Source organism: Etheostoma spectabile, unplaced genomic scaffold (assembly GCF_008692095.1).
Source record: "Etheostoma spectabile isolate EspeVRDwgs_2016 unplaced genomic scaffold, UIUC_Espe_1.0 scaffold394, whole genome shotgun sequence".
In the NCBI taxonomy this organism is placed as follows: Eukaryota; Metazoa; Chordata; class Actinopteri; order Perciformes; family Percidae; genus Etheostoma; species Etheostoma spectabile.
The window spans coordinates 348,924-366,793 of record NW_022605599.1 but is presented as its reverse complement, the minus strand read 5'-3'; the positions used below and the strand labels follow the sequence as shown (position 1 = coordinate 366,793).

Sequence of the window (17,870 nt, the reverse complement as noted above, 5' to 3'; positions counted from 1 at the left end):
ATAAATCTAGCCCCGCCCCCCCCCGACCCCCTTCCAAAAGAGACAAAAAAATAAACATCATTTGCAAATGATAGATAGGTAAATGTAAATTCCAGTTATGAAACTCAAGAAAATAGGTATTCATTACCGAGTTATTTAGCCATTATACAGAAAAATCAGGTCAAAGCACACACCAAAAGAACCTGAGGTAAGCATAATATGTACAAAACCATAAAACGTTCCATTATTTGGCATTTCAACAACATTGCAACATTCTTTTTAAGACTGCCTAATTCATTTCAGAGCGATTTTTATAAGAGTAGCAAAAAAGAAAAAAAAGAAAAAAATAGTTATCAATAAATAGTCCTTATTTACTTTGTACACCCTTATATGTTAAAAACAATATCTCATGTCCTGTCCTTTTTAGTGCTGTATTTTTGTAAACGTACAATAGTAAGTAAGAAGTTACACGACTTTCCGTTTCGGTGTAAATGAGCAAGGGTCGTTCAAGAAATAAAATAATTCAGCTTTAAGATCTCTCCACTCCCCCCCCCCCGCCCCCCGCCCCCCTGGCCGTCCACCACGGGACCGGCAGCAACGTAGCAGATCTGACTATGAACTAATATTTTGAGGCATATCCAAGACTAGAAAGTGAGATGTCTCCCCGTGTGAGCCGTAGATGCCCCCCCCCCCCCCCCTCCCCACCCCCCAATACACACTTCAGCACTTCCCTTTCATTTCCTTCACCCTTTGACCCTCCTCTGCGTTGGCGGGTCGCGGCGTAGCCCCGCTGGCCGAGGTGGCCCTCACTGGATGCTGCTGCCCCCGCTGGTGCCCCCCTTGGCGTCGGTGCCGTTGGACTCCGAGGACAGCGCCTTGTTGAGCGAGTTGAGGCTGGCGTCGGAGGGCAGGGCGTCTCGCCGCGGCGGCATCCTCTCGTTGATGCGGTCCAGACCCTTGGCCTCGGCGAAGCTGGTGATCTTGTGCTGGGGCGAGAAGCCTTTGATGGCTGTCGGGACGCAAGAAAAAGGGAAGGAGAGAGAAACAAAGCGGGGGACTAATCAGGAGCGATTTTAGATGGGTGACATGAAATGATTTACAAACTATATAAAAATGAATGGGGTCACTCACACACACATTCACGCACACACCACTGGGCTTGTCCTTGGTTAGGACTAGGAAAACGCATCTGAGGCTAATTCAACTGCAAGTCATCCATGAAAAATGAGTAACTCATGGGCGTGTCCACACTAACCATAACTGCATCATGTTGATCATTAAATACTTAAAGGAATAGTTTGGGCATTTTGGTGAATACACTTATTCGCTTGCTTAGGTCGAGTTGGATGAGAAGAATTCACCATCATTTGTGCATGTAAACCGTAAACATGGAAGCAGCTAGCCCGGCTCTGGGTCTGGGTCTGGCTCTGGGGTTGGGTCTGGCTCTGAACGTACCTAACAGCCAATCAGCATCTCGAAAGCTCACTATTGAACACGGTCAGTGGGGTTACTTCAATCCATAAAACAAACTCTCAGTGACATTATAAGGAATTAAACACTTCAGTAGACGCTAAGCTAAGCTAAGCTAAGCTAAGCTAAGCTAAGCTAAGCAGCTGTATGGACAGATATGAGAGAGGTATTGATCTTCTCATCCAACTCTATGCAAGGAAAGGAAAAAAGCCCATTCTCCTAAATGTCCACCTATTCCTTCAACTGGACACGTGTATGACGCACACATCCTCCTACTGGATTCATGAGGCGTTTTTACATATTCATCATTGGGAATGTTAAGTAGTTTTAAAACTCATTTTTATGAAATGACAACCCATTAACACCATTTATCAGAGTTTCAAAATGATATAAGTGCACAGACTAAAAGGATGAAATAATAATCCTTCTAGATCTAGAGAGGGAGAGTCTGGAATCAGGGTCAACGGGTTTTCACTGTGCCAACGATCCATGATTTGACTTGGACAATCTTGGACCGTCTAACGGCCATCTTATTTCTGCCATTTGGAAAATCTTAAAACATTGTCATGCTCATTAACGTATGGCTCTTATTAGAGCATATCTCGACTCAGGCACATTCCAGAACACCTGAGGACCCCAAACATCCAGATGGCCCCGTCTCGTCACAGATAAAAAATTAAATAATAACAAAATAAAAAATGGGGAAGAAGGGGAATGATCAACGATAGAAACAAATAACGAGGGGAGGAAAAACCAACAACAACAAAAAACGTGTGTGTGGAGCCCGCTGAGACATTCACTTCCACAAACCAGAACCACGTTGAGACAGAGCTCACGTACAGAGACACTACAGGGGGACTCGGGGGGGTGCTAACCACGTGTGGAGTCTGCTTGGAGCATGCAGCAATTAACTGGAGGTTATGGGGGGGGGGAGGTCACTATGGCAACCACATTCAGTTGAGCTGAATAATGGACTTAGAGGAAATAGGAAGAAATGAGGTTTATGGAAATATCACTGAAGGAATAAAACCAGGCTGATACAGGTCCAATGGCATCACGGTTATCAAGTTTTATTGAAATTAAATGAGTTTTTAGTTTGGACTTTTTACTAAATATTCCCCTTGGTGGTGTTTTCATTCATAATGGGGTTACTTCCACCGTTCATAAAGGGACGGGGCATTAAGGGCAACACCTGGGGTTGCTAAGAAGATGACCCTTTACTAGAATGAAGGGGGGCAAATTGGGGAGCGTGGAGGGGGGCATGATGGGTAGCGTAGTTGTGTTGCTGCATAGCACAGGTCAGACACAGGTTATTAGCAGCTCACAGGTAAGAAGACAACACAACAGGGCCACAGAGGATCCACATGGACAGAAAAGGGGGGACATGTCCCCACTAGGACGGACAGCCGGCCCTCTACAGGGCCACAGAGGAACTACGGGACAAGTCCAACGTAAATAGCAGCTGCCACTACTATTTCGCCCGCAGTTGAGGTTGTTCTCGCGCCAAAGGCGATGTCAATAAGAAAAGTTTTTTTGTTTTTGTTTTAGGGAGAATCCAATTTGGATTCCTCTAAGCTCCCTGTGGAGCGTTTGTCTCTATCAATTCAGATTCAACTCGTGAGATAACTGTAGTATTGTTTTATTACAATACAACAGCAACAACCATGCACAACTGCTTCAGCGGTTTCAAAGGGGAAGAGCCATCAGAAGCTTTCATAGCAAGATCAGACTGCGCTGTGTGAGGGCAGAGCAGGGAGTACACCATCAATACTCGTTTGTTTAAGGGACTCCCTCTCTCTGGCAGACCTGATTCAGCTTTAGATGAGAGAACAAGGGGAACCTTTCACATATTAACAGTTTACACAACTCTGCAGATTCCCTGTGTCCGTATCCTACAGGACATCAGGGTTGTGTACTCCTAGACACAACGTCACAAATGCTGCACCTAGACAAGATGTACCAAGCATGGCAGGAGTTCTACATACTGTCGGGGTCTAGTATCTGGTAAAAAACTCATGACAGCTGCCAGATGACCTGACGATGCCCCTTTATTTACACCTCCCACGTTATGTGAGTGTGAATGTGCACTTCCTCAAGTGCAACCTCTCTCCTGAACCTGGATTGTCTGATAATCTTCCACGAAAGATGCATTAACAGTGATGATTAAACTTCTGAAATGGAAAGCATTAAGTATCGCTATTATTACAATGGTGACTAGGAAAAGCTAACACTGTTTTTTTTGGAAGAATAACCTGCAGCTTGGTCCTGAGGAAAAAGACATGTAGAATTTGCTTTGCACTCACTCAAACCCACAGCGTGATTTGGAAAATCTGTGCTATGAAATCCATTCCCCTTTAAAACATTGTGTGACCACAGGACTTCCTAATTACTTACTTTGTTTTCTGCGGTAATACTAGGACACATGTTGTTAGCCCAAACACCCAACACACTCTACTCAAGCACCAGCGAGATGAATGAAAACCCAGCGGAGCCCCCTGTCTATTGCCATGAAAAAGCAACAGGAGAGGGCAGCCAGACCCATTTACCTTCGTCAGCCTCAATAGCTTCAATAGTAGCTGAAGAGAAGAGGGGGGGTTGCAAAACGAATGAGAGAAGTGAGCAGAGGAGTTCAGTTTGTCCTAGGAACAACTCAATAAGCAGCAGAGACAGCCAATGCCGACAACAAAAGGTTAACGTCATCTCCACATGTTATGACAGAGGACACACGGATGTTAGCGAAGAGAGGAAAGGGAGGAGGGAGAGGAGAGGACAGGAGAGGAGTGAGCCTTATGTTTGGGATGAGTTCCAGATCTGTAAAGGGAAGGTGACACATGTCTGTGGAGAGGATCGATCCGCGAGGTGCTTTGAGAACGTCAAAGGAATCAATGTGGTGAGAGTAAGAAAATGAAGACTGCGGGGACGGACACTGGTGGCAAAGAACAGCACGTTAAAGCCGGGAGGATATTAGTTCTTTACCATTATGCAAATAAGAGCATACATACAGAAGGGAGAGCTGAAAGGACGAATGGAAAACGGGAATAGGGTTTAAGTGGATGTGTGATTGCGGGGGTTCATGGCTGTGGCTTGAACTGGTAATGTAGAACCCAAGCGCTGCAGACACATGGAGCAGCAGTGTTACTGGTGTGTGGTGTGCAACATTAAGCAGCATCTGGAACTGCGGGATATCGCATCTTTTGATATGAAATATCAAAAATGCTGGCTTACTTTTTGTGAAGTGCCAGGGAGGAGAGAAATAAATAAGGAAAACCTTTTGGCGTTTTAACCACTTACCAACTTCTCACAGTCGTCGTAGAGCTTACACATCCACATACAGTACAAGTGTAAAATCAGCTTTACACAGGCGACAGGGATGAGGCAGGAGGTGACAGCAACGTAACGGCTGCACAGTACAGTACTGACCACTACAGGACATACAGTACTACCATGGGGATGAGGACAAATTACGAAAAAGGGCACGAGAGCAACAAACTGTAAACGGGATGGTGGATGGAGTCAACATTACAGTAGAAGCACACTGGCGTCTGGTTAAAAGGAGGGGAGCAATGTGATTCTACCAATGTTGCAACAGGAATCTCTGAACATCACTCTACCTTCACGGGGGTTCTCGTAAGGGTCAGCTGCTTCCAAATTAGCATCAAAACAAATAGTCTGACTTCTAACTTCCACATTCACACTCCTGGGACCACCATTATTAAGCAGGTCCCCTCCTAGAGGTCCAGAAATACAGCAAATGTTGAGCTAAAAGCCATTTAATAAGGATGCTATTTATTTTTCTGTGTCTACTACACATTTTTATTGGAGATGCTCTACCTATGAATTTAGAGTTAGAGCTGTAGCTTTCTGCACATGAAAAAATAATGCTAAAGTAGTCTTTTGAGCCTAAATCAGTGGGGCCGATATAGAGGAGAGCATCCTTGTCCAGATGCTATTTCGTTCCAATTTGGCCACTCCTGTGGGAGGTCAGACTGCAGTTTCAAACAGGCCCTAGTTTAGTTCGGGTTACGTGATCCTTCTGCTGCCTGCAGCTTAGAATTCCCCGTCATTCTATTGGCTAACTGCATCTAACAAACTCATGTGAACGTCATACGCTAAAGCTTAACCAAGTGGCCTTTAAAGTGACACTTCAGTGATAAAAGTCCCTCAGAGTTCGGGGTTTTGCTGCTACTAGAGACGCTCCCAGTGGCTTGAGTTGGTGGTTCTAGTGTACGCTAGAGTACAACATACTGCAAAACAGTCTTATTTTAGCTTTTACCATTTTCCTATGGTTCCTATGGTTTGTAGCAACTGTTAGACATGCTGGCTTTGAAGTAAAGACGTCCCTGTTCCTATAAAGTGATAAAAGCGTATTTAGGAAAGAGAACCTGTGAGAGGAGAGCGTTGTTGGGATTGCTGCTTTGTTTTGTAAAGGAAAGGCAGACAGCTGCTATCCCCCTTTCATTCACAGTTGCTTGTGTCAATTCCAATTCATCCTTTGAGTCGCAGAGTCCCGCGTCTCTCCCGACGGAGCGCTGCTCAGATCCACAACACTAACACCCAAATTTGGACAATAAAAAAATGACCATTACGGTCGAGAGTTCCAAGTAAATTTGAAATATGTTTGTTTGTTTTTTGTCCAGAAAGCCTTTACTTATTTAGGGAGTGTTTGGAATTCAACATAAGAGCGTGGACTGAACTCTAAACTTGTCTCACAAAAAAGGAAGGGGGAAAAAAGAACACAACAGAATACTTGCACAACCGAATATACCTGCAGTTTCTAGAAAGAAAGGAGAAAGAAAAAGATACAGGTAATATTTGAGATAAAACCAGTGGAATACAGAAAGAGACGGGGAGACAGGGTATTAATGCGAGACATCAGGAGGGAGACACATCAGAGAAGACATGGGACAAAGGAAATCTACTGAATGTATCTGGTCCTGTTTGGGAGGACGAGGCTATCTATGGGAAATATCATTCTATTGTCATTTCTCCCGCTCCATATGCAGCTGTTACTGCTGAGAAGTATTTATCTGAAGCATGCATGTACAGGAAGGATACTGCGTGGAGCTACACTTCACATTATTAATCTGATGGCGTTTTCTATTACATGGTACCTACTCCACTCATCTCGACTCTACTCGCCTTTTCCATTATGAAACACTAAAATCTAACAGGTACTTTTTGCAGTATCACCTCCGTTGAGGTTCCAAGTGAGCTGAGGTGACGTGCAAACCTCAAGCTCACTGATTGGTCGGAGAGAATCGCCACTATTCACTGCGTCATCGTTGCTAGTGACAGACGGGGGGGGGTGTTCTGAACAAACCCGCCATTTTTAATTAGTTTAACCAGCTGTGGGGTTTTTTTCTGCCTCCAGCTTCTTTTGAAAGTAAATCTGTCTTCTGGCGGTGGCAACGTGTGTGTGTCGTGTCAGGGAACGCTATGGCAACCAGCCACGCTCCCCTCGCGCATGAGGTGGCACTAAACCTGAGCTGGAGGCCGGGTGGAGTGGAGCCGAGCGGAGCTGGTACTAGCGGTGGGTGAGCGCCATAAAGCAGCATCAAAGAGGAAAAGCCTGTAAAGACATGTCCCCCTAAACACTGAGCTAGCACTTTATTCAGGGGACTGCAGCGTGAGGGGAACTTGTGTGTGTGTGAGAATCCGTTCTGGGGGCCAAAGCTGGGGGTCTCGGGTACTTAGTGACAGTCTTACCATTCTGCAGCTTTTCTTTGCCACCGGACAACACTCCGCTTGGTAGCATGCCTGTTGGGGTCAGACCCTTCAGCGTCAGCACGCTCTCACTCTCCTCTCTGAAATGTGAACACACAAATACACACATCATTTACTAGGTATTACTTCCTTGATACTAGGTATTACTTCCTTGATGCTCATTTTATCAGAAATATATCTTTTGGACATTCTAATCCAGACTTATTGGCTTATTTACACATCCAGCAGACATGTAGCAACATTAGCATTTATTTAATGTGGTGGTCTAAGAACGTAAGTCTGAAATTCACTCTTCTTTTAACTCTCTTTTGGTCTCCACCAACACCTGAGGGGATTATGTGGCTCTGTAGTGGCTAAGCGTTCCACTATGTCCACAAGTTAGCTGCTGATGTTGTCTGTCACTTGGTGCAGGTTGTGCAGAGTGAGTTCATGATGAGAGCGGTAAGACTGACCTGAAAACAAATCAAATGATCTGTAGAGCTCAGGGGAACTGGAGAGTTGGGTGATAAGTCTCTGTGGGTTCGCCAGCTTTAAATATTTAATTCAATCTCTTGTAATGGCATAGCTTTGATGCTAAAGGGACAACGGTAGAACATACAGGACATCTTTGCATACCTGAGCACAGAAAATACCCTGGCCATCTTGCCGATGGCGCGGATCTTGTTCCGGATGACCTCCTTACGGGCAGAAGCTGTGGCACCTGGAGGGGTCAGAGGTCAGACAAACTGTGACTGCTGCATACTAAACCCTGTCCTGTGGACGTGCAGACGGCATTACCTGTGTGTACCGTGACATTTAGTAAATGGCTAAGACGGAGCGAGTCTTTTGGACTATTAGTTGTATCCAGAAGTGCATCAGGCGAACACATTGCAAACACAGTGTGATTATTGAAGCCCGGGGTTCAGCTCATAAGAAATAGTTTGAATCCATCCACACATCACAACAACGGAGGACCTGTCAGCATCCGGTGCACTCATGCTGCCTGTCTGTATTGTTCCGCTAGTCGTGTTCAATTAAAGTCTCTTTAACTCCTACGTACTATTCTCCCCAGGCAGGCCTTGTACTACTAAAACTTGTTACATCATCTGCAAGTGGCCCTCGTCTTTTCAGCACGTAGGACGAGCACACTCTATCTGAATCTTCCTGCGCTGTGTTATGGTTGCCGAGACTCAAACAGGAATTTTCCTGGACTGGAAAACAAAACTTTGTTTAAAGAATAACAGGGAGCCAGCTTGTAAAACGCGTGATGTATGAAGGATGGAAATGAAGCTGATGGGTGGTGAAAGGTTGGGTAAAGAAATGAGCTGACAGTCTGACGTCTTCCTCTCATCCTCTGTTGAATCCGATATAAAGTGGAATCTATAGTATATGTAATATATACACTATAAAATAGGTTTCTCCACTGGATTAATCCCCAGTAGGAGCATTGCTTATTTGAATGTGTACAGTAAATACCTTCCTTTACTAATGAGAGTAACCTTCGTGTAACTGTAACACTACGGACGCGTCTTTGTGAGTAATAAAAAGAGATTAGTAGTAGTGTTAGAAGGCGCTTTGACAGTGCTGTTAGTTGACAGACTTCTGAAACGCAGAAAGCAAGCACCGGACAAAGTCTATCTACCTCTGTACACACCATTACGGCTAATGTCTGTACCTTTTTTGGGGGGATATATTAGCTGTCCTTCTCATGAAACACCCCCAGAAGAGAAGACAAGAGAAAGGACAGAGAGATCAGTGGATGGCTGTAGAATGAAAGAGGAGGTGGCAGAGAGGGGGCAGACGGCCAAATAAGAGGCAAGAAAAGCACAACAAGTGTAAAGAAAAGCGATGCCTTGAACACAAAACTCTGGAACACATAGAAAAGAGAAATTAGATGTAGGTAAACCAAGGTAATGACAACATCACCGCATGAGAACGAGAGAGAGAGAGAGAAAGCAAAAGAAATAGGTGAAAAAGACATTATGGCAATTGGAAACCATGGAAACAACAGCAGATAAAGAGCAGGGCACCAAAATAATTAGAAAGTCACAGAGAACAAGCTCATGAGTGAGAAAGAGAAAGGAAAGAACATCTGTATGTGGATGTTAACGTGGTGAAAACAGGCTTAATACATGAGAGTTGGAATGGCCGCAAACCTGGAAAAGAAAGGAGCGTAAGAGGAAAGAGAAAAATCAAAGTAGATCAACTAAAAGCACCGAGTGAATAAATGGGGGGAAATCATGAGATGTTAAAGGACTATTTATTATTTATTGGAGGGACTGTGTAGTGTGTGAGAGTTGGGCCTCAGTCCAAATCCAAACATTAGATTTGAGTTTTAATAAAATTTGAGTTTAATCTGCAATCGAGTCCTCAAGATGTGTCTACAATGATAAAAGGGTTAGGACTAGTACAAGTACAACTTCTTACAACATAAGACCTGAAAACCTGAAACCCAAATAAACAAACAAAAAAACAGACAGTATGGATAACATAACCGATTATTATTCAAATTCAGAAGACATTTTAATGTTGCTACTGGTAAAACTCTTAGAATGTACTTTTCTCTTGTCCCTTTTTCTAAACTGCCTATTTATATTCCATAATTATTCATTAGCCGAGTATCTAAGCTTCATTTGCAATTTAATGAAAGGAAATGTAGCAAAATATATGTTTTATGAAGTTTAAAATATGGTTGAAGCCTGGCGATATCCTGACACTCCACCCCTGGGTGCTGTTTACAGAGTCAAACTGTGTGCATTAGTAAACACACAGAGAGAGAGAGAGAGAGAGAGAGAGAGAGAGAGAGAGAGAGAGAGAGAGAGAGAGAGAGAGAGAGAGAGAGGGGGGGGGAGGACTGGTGAGCTAATTTCCTGTTTGGCAGTGAGAGGTGGGGCAGGCAGAGGGAAACTGGTCACCTCATTATAGATAAGCTGAGACCTGCGACAGACGGTTCACTTTAGTTTGCCACTATTACGATGATAAAAATCCTGAATACTGTATGACTAACTGTGCGGTTTCAGATTTTGTCAGGATTCACTGATACCCCGGGTACCTAAAGGAAGTACTTCTTTAATCTGATGGGGTTTTTTGTTTGGCTTTGCTGTTAAAAAATGGTTTAAAATGCATTATATATTTAAACTGAATGTTGTGAAAATAGGGCAGAGCAGCCATGGTATGCGCAAAACACTAGGAATGTGTGTGTGTGTGTGTGTGTGTGTGGTGTATGAGATGTAGTTATGGTGTGTCGGTATTCCTATTAGCAAATGGCTCCCTCTAGTGGAGTTGAAGCAAACTGTAGTGTTGTGGTGTGGTGTGTGTGTGTGTGTGTGTGGTGTGTGTGTGTGGTGTGGTGTGTGTGTGTGTGTGTGTGTGTGGTGTGTGTGTGTGTGTGTCTGCTGTTACCGTCCACTCCTCGTCAGTCGTCAGCTCCATTGGAGCAGATGCTCAATACGTTCACTAGATCTCAGTCACTGTAAAGAAATCAGAAACATAGATTATACAACTTATTTTTTGACATACCAACTGAGTTGTAAGTGCATGTATTCCCGCTGTTGATTGAGACTACCCCCCCCCCCCCCCCCCCCCCCCCCCCACCACACACCCACACAACACACACACACACACAACCCCACACACCACACACACACACACACACACACACACACACACACACACACACACACACCAGTGTCCATCAGTGACTTAGCAACAATGCTAGAAATGGCCCTGTGCGGAAGGGTCACACCCAAAATAGGCTTCCTGGAGTGAGTGCATCAGCGATGCTTATGTGTGATTCACTGACACATAACGACATTGGCCTAGAAAAGAAATGTCTGGAACAATCTTTACGGCAGCAAGAAGAGAGATGTTAAGTATTTATGCGCTGATACTGACTCGGGAAACTAAATGTTTGTTACAACTCAATGGTGAAAACATTTGGTAAATCTGCTTGTCCTCAATGTTCTCATTTGTCGTATATAAGTAACATCAAAAGTGTACTGAGAAATATGTGTGCATGTGTGTGTGTGTGTGTGCATGTGTGTGTGTGTGTGTGTGTGTGTGCATGTGTGTGTGTGTGCGCGCTCACCCTTCTCCCCAACGAAGGGCAGGGACCAGGTGAAAACGTCCATGAAGTTGGGCAGCCAGTATGGGTGAGGTGAGCAGTTGAACTGTCGGATGTTCATCACATTGTTCTCGTACTTCAGCACTGCCGCTGGGGGGGGGGGGGGGGGGGGGGGGGGGGGGGGGGGGACAGACGAGGAAAGGGGTTGTTAAAATATGTCCAAATGTGTAAGGTTAGATATAATGGCATTCTGCTTTCTGTCCGGTCCCTGGACATACAAGAGGAATAGTCACAAAAAGATATGATGTGTGTGTCAACATGGAAGTGACCCTGGCAAGAAACTACTACATGTTTGACTGTGTGTGTGTGCGTTTGTGTATAACAATACATAAACTCGTGACATTTCAATTTCCTTCTTCTATAGTAACAGACAGCACACATAACAGCAGTCTGAAATCAATACTCAAGTCTATATTCCAACAGGCTGAGAGAAGGCTTCAGATCTGAGTATTCAGATCTACCAGCCTCCTTCCAGGTCCAAACCACCACTTAGACCCACCGTGTGGTCTCAGCACCCTCACACACCAAGGTCTACATCCCTCTGGCGGTCCAGCGTGTTATTAGCCCGCAGAGTTACCCACAAAGCACTCAGCCTAAAGTACCACGAGACAGGGAGGGTTGTTGGAGAATACCACTATCGGAGGAGTCAACATTAAACGGAAACATCCAATATTGGGTAGATGCATTGTTTTGGAGATATAATTTGAAAAATAAGATCAAGATGTTCTCCACTTGTAAATGAACACACTTTTTTTGGAGGCTGGGGGTGTGGCCTTGACCAACTGCCACTTTGCTCATTTGAAAGCCATGATGTCTCTCTCTCATGGGGGGGGGGGAATTCTCTGGGTGGGCAAAGCAGAGAAAGGGGAGGTAACCTTATTGCCTTATGAGGTCATAAGGGGTAATATTCCAGATGAGCCCATCTGAGCTTTCATTTTCTCAAAGGCAGAGCAGGATACCCAGGGCTCGGTTTACATCTATCAGCATTTCTAGCCACTGGGGGGGCCATAGGCAGGCTGGGGGATCTTAGCACGGTGGCTAAGTGGTTAGCATTTCTGCCTCACAGCAAGAAGGTTCTTGGTTTGAATCCAGGTTGTTCCGGGCCTTTCTGTGTGGAGTTTGTATGTTCTCCCCGTGTTTGCGAGGGTTTCCTCTGGGTGCTCGGGTTTTCTCCCACCATAAAGACATGCATGCTGGGTAGGACAACAGTTGAAAAATAGCCAATTGGCTAACACTGGCGCATTTACAGAAATGTTGATTAGTGTGCATTAAAACCTCATAAAGTGACATTTTCATGCCATGGGACCTTTAATTATCAAATGGAACAATGCCACATTAATATACGCTTGGCTGTTTTTGTTGTTTTCCTTTCCTGGTTATTGATTCATTAGTTGCAGGCGCTGTGCAGACTGGTGACAAACCCAAATCCCCACCTGCTACAGAGCGCCATTCGGCTAAAAAACAATAAAGAAAAAGTGGATGTAACTGAGATGCTGCCAGACGACCTCTGGGTGATGACAGTGGATCCAAGGACCTGCTAGAAAACTACCTACATGAAGACCTTTTAAGGTGAGGTATTAACATTAGGGCTGGGCAATATGGAGAAAATCTAATATCACGATATTTTTGACCAAATACCTCGATATTGATACGGCAACGATATGGTAGTCTTGACTACCGTTGCTTTCACTGATATTTACACAATGAGACTTTTGATGAATATCATCAGTAATGTGGATTAATGACTAAGTGGGTAAAGGCAAATAGAACAGTTCCATAACAGTCTGGTAAGATCAGAAAATCACATCCCTTTATTGTAATGCAGCTTTTAAAATCAGGAACACACCACTTACGCCATATTAGGATATTACAATATCCAAAATCTAACACGATATCTAGTCTCATATCAATATAATATCGATGTATATTGCCCAGTTCTAATTAAAATTAGCATTTGTTAATCTCTCACTCTGACAGAAGGACTAATATGTATGCAGACTTGCAAACTAATTAGGTAAATTGAGCCTAAAACTGCACAAGCATCAAAATGAAAGTAACCAGGGTTTAGGCAAAAAAATAAAAAATAAAAAAAATCACTCAACCTTTTCCCCACTCTGGAACCTTTCCTCTGTGAACTGACCGCCCCTAGTAAACATGTCTGTCATTTACCCGACTGGATACATGAATAAGATCTCAGAAACACATGGCTCAGCATTTGGGCTCTGTAGGCGTAGCACTTTCATTGGTTAACAGAAAACCATCAATTTCTGGCGAGGCGGGAAGGAGAGAGGAGCCAGAGCCGGGGAGCCATGATCATAATAGACTGCTATTATGATCACATGGTCGTTTTCCAGCCAATGGGACCATGAGTAGCTACTGTCCTGCTTTTGCCATCATCAAAGCGTTAAAATAGCTCAAAATAGAAAGTGCTGCATCATTTAAAGCATGTATATGACTACCTTTAAATAGTTGGCTTTTCTTTTCTTTTTTGTAAACGTACACACATATACATAGATACGCAGAAACACACATGTACACAAATATACAAAATCTTTATATTTACATAAGCAAACAAATTTACCCAAATTCAAATTTAAGTTCTACATGGCAGGAAATAAAGTGCATACCAAAGAAGAGTCAGCTGAACTTACTTTGAAATTATTTTGAATTCTTCAAGCAGTTATATTAATTAACTGGCGCAATAACCATATCGGGAAAGGCTGCGACATATCTCCAAAGACGGAGATTTATCATTAGAAAACTGCACTTTGAAATGTTGGTCATTCTCTTTTTAGTGGTGCCTTTTATAATCGATTCAATGTTCAATTTGTTTAATAAAATTACGTTGGAAATTAGTTCTAAATTCAACAAGCAATTCATCATATTTTAGCAGAATACTGAAAGCAGCAGAAATGTAGAACTGAGCACACTAAATATCACTTAAAGTAATATTGTTATCGCAATATTCAACGATATGGCACATACAACTGACAGCTTTAGTTACTAGTTACTTTAGTTACTCCACTAACATTCATCTGACAGCTTTAGTTACTAGTTTACTTTAGTTACTCCACTACATTCATCTGACAGCTTTAGTTATTAGTTTTCTTTTCGTTTTACTATGTACTTTAGTTACTCCCTACTTCATCTGACAGCTTTAGTTACTAGTACTTTAGTTACTCCACTACATACACAACTGACAGCTTTAGTTACTAGTCTTTATTTTCCTAGTTACTTTAGTTACCCACTACTTCACTGACAGCTTTAGTTACTATTTACTTTAGTTTACTACACTACATTCATCTGACAGCTTTAGTCTCTAGTTACTTTAGTTACTAGTTCTTTAGTTACGCCCCCATTCCTCTGACAGCTTTAGTTACTTCTCCAGTCACGCAGCACTAAATTTCAGCATGTTGACAGGATGCGAATAAAGTAAATACATTTCTGTTTGTGCCATATTTGGTATATCAGTTTATGTAACAGAGCGCCTGCTCATGCTTGTCTCTGTGCCCTGATGACATAGAAACCAGCTCCTAGACCCTGACCACAGCCCGGCCGTGTGACCTCACCCACGATCAAGGCACGGTGTGAACCCGGGTGCTGAGGAAAACATGAGACCCCCCCAACAGAAATATATCCATGCTGTATATAGAGGGCCCAGCCTCCCCCCTGCACAGGGCCAGTCTGGTGGCCCCGACCCAGGGAAAGCGGACACCGCGGCTGGGTCATCACGGGGGACTTTCCTGCCTCGGCCTCTCTCCGGTCGGGAATAGCAAGTCATCAAACCTGGCATCCCAAGCAGCTCTAACCTCGGTCGCAACACAAATGAGGTCAGCAAACATCCTGCTCGGCTGGGGTTTGCCTCCGTGTGTGTGTGTGTGTGTGTGTGTGTGTGTGTGTGTGTGTGTGTGTGTGTGTGTGTGTGTGTGTGTGTGTGTGTGTGTGTGTGTGTGTGTGTGTGTGTGTGTGTGTGTATAATCAATAACGCATTGTAATGCATATAGTGCAGTAACTATGCAATCAAAGTGTACCTTTAATACTCCATTCCCATCACTTCTTTATCCCGGGCTGCACAGAACACACAAACACAAACCCACAAACCCACACACACCCACACACACACACACACACACACACACACACCCTCCAGCTCCTGCAACATGGAGCATCCATATACTGTATAATAATTGTACCGTCTTAATCCATATCAGCATAAACACCACTACCCAGTCCAATAGGAAAAGCATTGTGTTCCTCTGACAAACTGCACTCAGACGGGGCTGTGGGTGTTTATGCGTGTGGGTTGTCGTGCATGAAAGCAGTTGCACGCGTGGGCAGGCGTTGCATAAACATCGCATACTGCATAAACATGGCCGAGGCACTTGATTGAATGCAGCCATGGAAGCCCGGAGGGAAAAAAAAGGCAGAGCGGGGGAGTAGGTCAGAAACCCCAACCCCCCCCACCCAACTCGCCTTCCCTCCTTTAAAAAGGTTTCCCTTTAAAGGAACAGACACCAGACACACCCGACAAAACCAACACGGAGCTCCGGGTACGAGCAGGTCAAGGCCCACTTGCTGTTTTGGATATGGCATTAAACATGCAGATAAGGGCAACAGGAGCAACGCTCTGCTGACCCCCCATGATCAGAACCTGCTTTGCTACAAACGCGAGACCACATGCAAAGTTATCGGTCGTCTTTGAGGGGACCAGCTGGGAGTTGTGTGTCCAACGCTGCGTGGCAGCCACTAGATGTCTCTGCTGCTCTGGTGCTGGTGAGCGGGGTAGCTGAGGCCAAGCCTGCTGCCACGGTAACACAGATATCGCGAGGCCACGCCCGCTCATTAGTCATTCATAAGGGAGTGCCTTGAGTTGGTTTCCTCGGTAACAAGGACTGTTAATTCTGCCTTGAGATGAGGGGGAGATTCCCAGTGTCCTGCCCTGACGCTGAATGCTGACTGCATATCTGCCTCGGAGGCCTCTCGTATCAAGTTCCCCTGGATTAGTATTCCAGGCCCAGCGTTTAGACCTGCTGGGCCTTTTACATTCAGCACTCCACTTCAATTTAAATCAGACGTGGGGTTGGTAGGGACTGAACGTAGTCCGTGTACAGCTGAACAATGCCTGAATGGCTTCTAATTCATTTTCAGTTCATAAATCAAGGAGACCATTTGCAGTAGCACAGAAAACCGCAGCTCCCATATTTGATTTTGAATTATTTTGCTTTGAAAGTTAAGTTTTAAATTCTTAACTGAAGGTCCACTTACTAGCTTTTGTTGGAGCTTTCAAGCTCATGGTTGTCCTCAGTGCCTGGAGAAGCCTTTTGATTTTTATATTTTACATATACCATAAAAAGGTATTTTGAAGGTTGTTTCTGATTTCAAAATGACAAAACAAAAAAAAAACACATCAGAACTCAAGGTCCACTGAATAGCTTTTTTTAGGGCTTTTAACCGCATCGACAGAATTAGCTCAGTTGTCACGGATATAGCCCAATACGTTGGTTCATTTTCTTACTCAGAAATATGATGAGAATGGGAAGAATGGTTCTAATCAATAAGCACAATGGGAATCAGAATTGATAAAACCTCAATGATACACCACCCCAGACCCTCACCAGTGACCCATACCTGGGCCTATCATATACCGTGATGTAGCGAGGTTAAGATCCCAGTTGGTACGGAGCAGGATGAGCCTGTCTGGCATAACGCGTTTTTAATTTTTCTTGTTTGATGCAGCATGAAAAGTTTTGTAATTGCCCTATGGTTACAGGAAACTGAAGGGAAGCCCAGTAATGATGAGTGATAACAGATGGGTGGGCATCTGTAGCCGGGGATACTCTGCTCGCAGCCTTCTTGTGACACAGGGGTGGGTGGGGGGGGAGAGAATGAATTCCCTGCTGCTCTGGCGTCAACACTGACCTAGCTTCCCTCCTGCTATTTATTCCAGAGGCAGGGCCAGGAGCCAGTCCTGCCACTCCATTTCCTTTCTTTTCAAATAACCCATCTCTACTACCTACCAACCAGGACAGGAAACCCTGTCCAGGTCTGACCGGTCAGTGAACCACAGTGATACCGGGACCCCTTTGGCACTTTTAGAAAACAAAAACAAAGAAACAAGTGAAAATGTTTCCACTCCATCAGTCCCTTTCTTGTTTCCACCTCATCATCAACAATTAACCAAAAAGGAACAAGACATTTATTTGGTTATATAAGGTTTAACAGGTGTGAGATGGCTCTAACACAACCAATCCGTCACTGTCTCGGAGCTGAAATAAAAAAGAAACGGGATCAAGAGCGTTGGCGACACACTGGCATTTAGCTTGGATTCCACCCAGGCACCAGAACCGCTTCAATTGTCGGCTTTCGGGACCAGTCAATAATGATGCAGCAGAAAACATGTCATTAATGCAAAACCGCAAGCCATCTCCAAAGGGTTCAACTGCAAACTACACCCCCTCCCCCCCCTCCCCCCGTCCACCTCCCCACTTCAGTCACTCCGGACTAAAAAGCTGAAACAGTGAAAACTGCTAAATCACCGCTGCTGTGTTTTCATTTAACAGAGCTCTGCTGGCAGCTCGGGGGGGGGGGGGGGGGG

General features: G+C 44.4%; 1 protein-coding gene across 1 annotated transcript in view; it reads right to left on the bottom strand.

Annotated features, from left to right (window-relative positions):
- Positions 1 to 553: 553 nt before the first annotated feature.
- The window catches only part of LOC116686565 (serine/threonine-protein phosphatase 2B catalytic subunit alpha isoform), a 67,301-nt gene continuing 49,984 nt past the window's right edge, over positions 554 to 17,870 (bottom strand). Inside the window, 6 exon segments of the mRNA XM_032511589.1 lie at positions 554 to 988; positions 3,996 to 4,025; positions 7,156 to 7,253; positions 7,789 to 7,873; positions 10,555 to 10,614; positions 11,234 to 11,365. Coding sequence (XP_032367480.1) covers positions 786 to 988; positions 3,996 to 4,025; positions 7,156 to 7,253; positions 7,789 to 7,873; positions 10,555 to 10,614; positions 11,234 to 11,365 — 608 coding nt within the window. The 3' untranslated portion in view covers positions 554 to 785.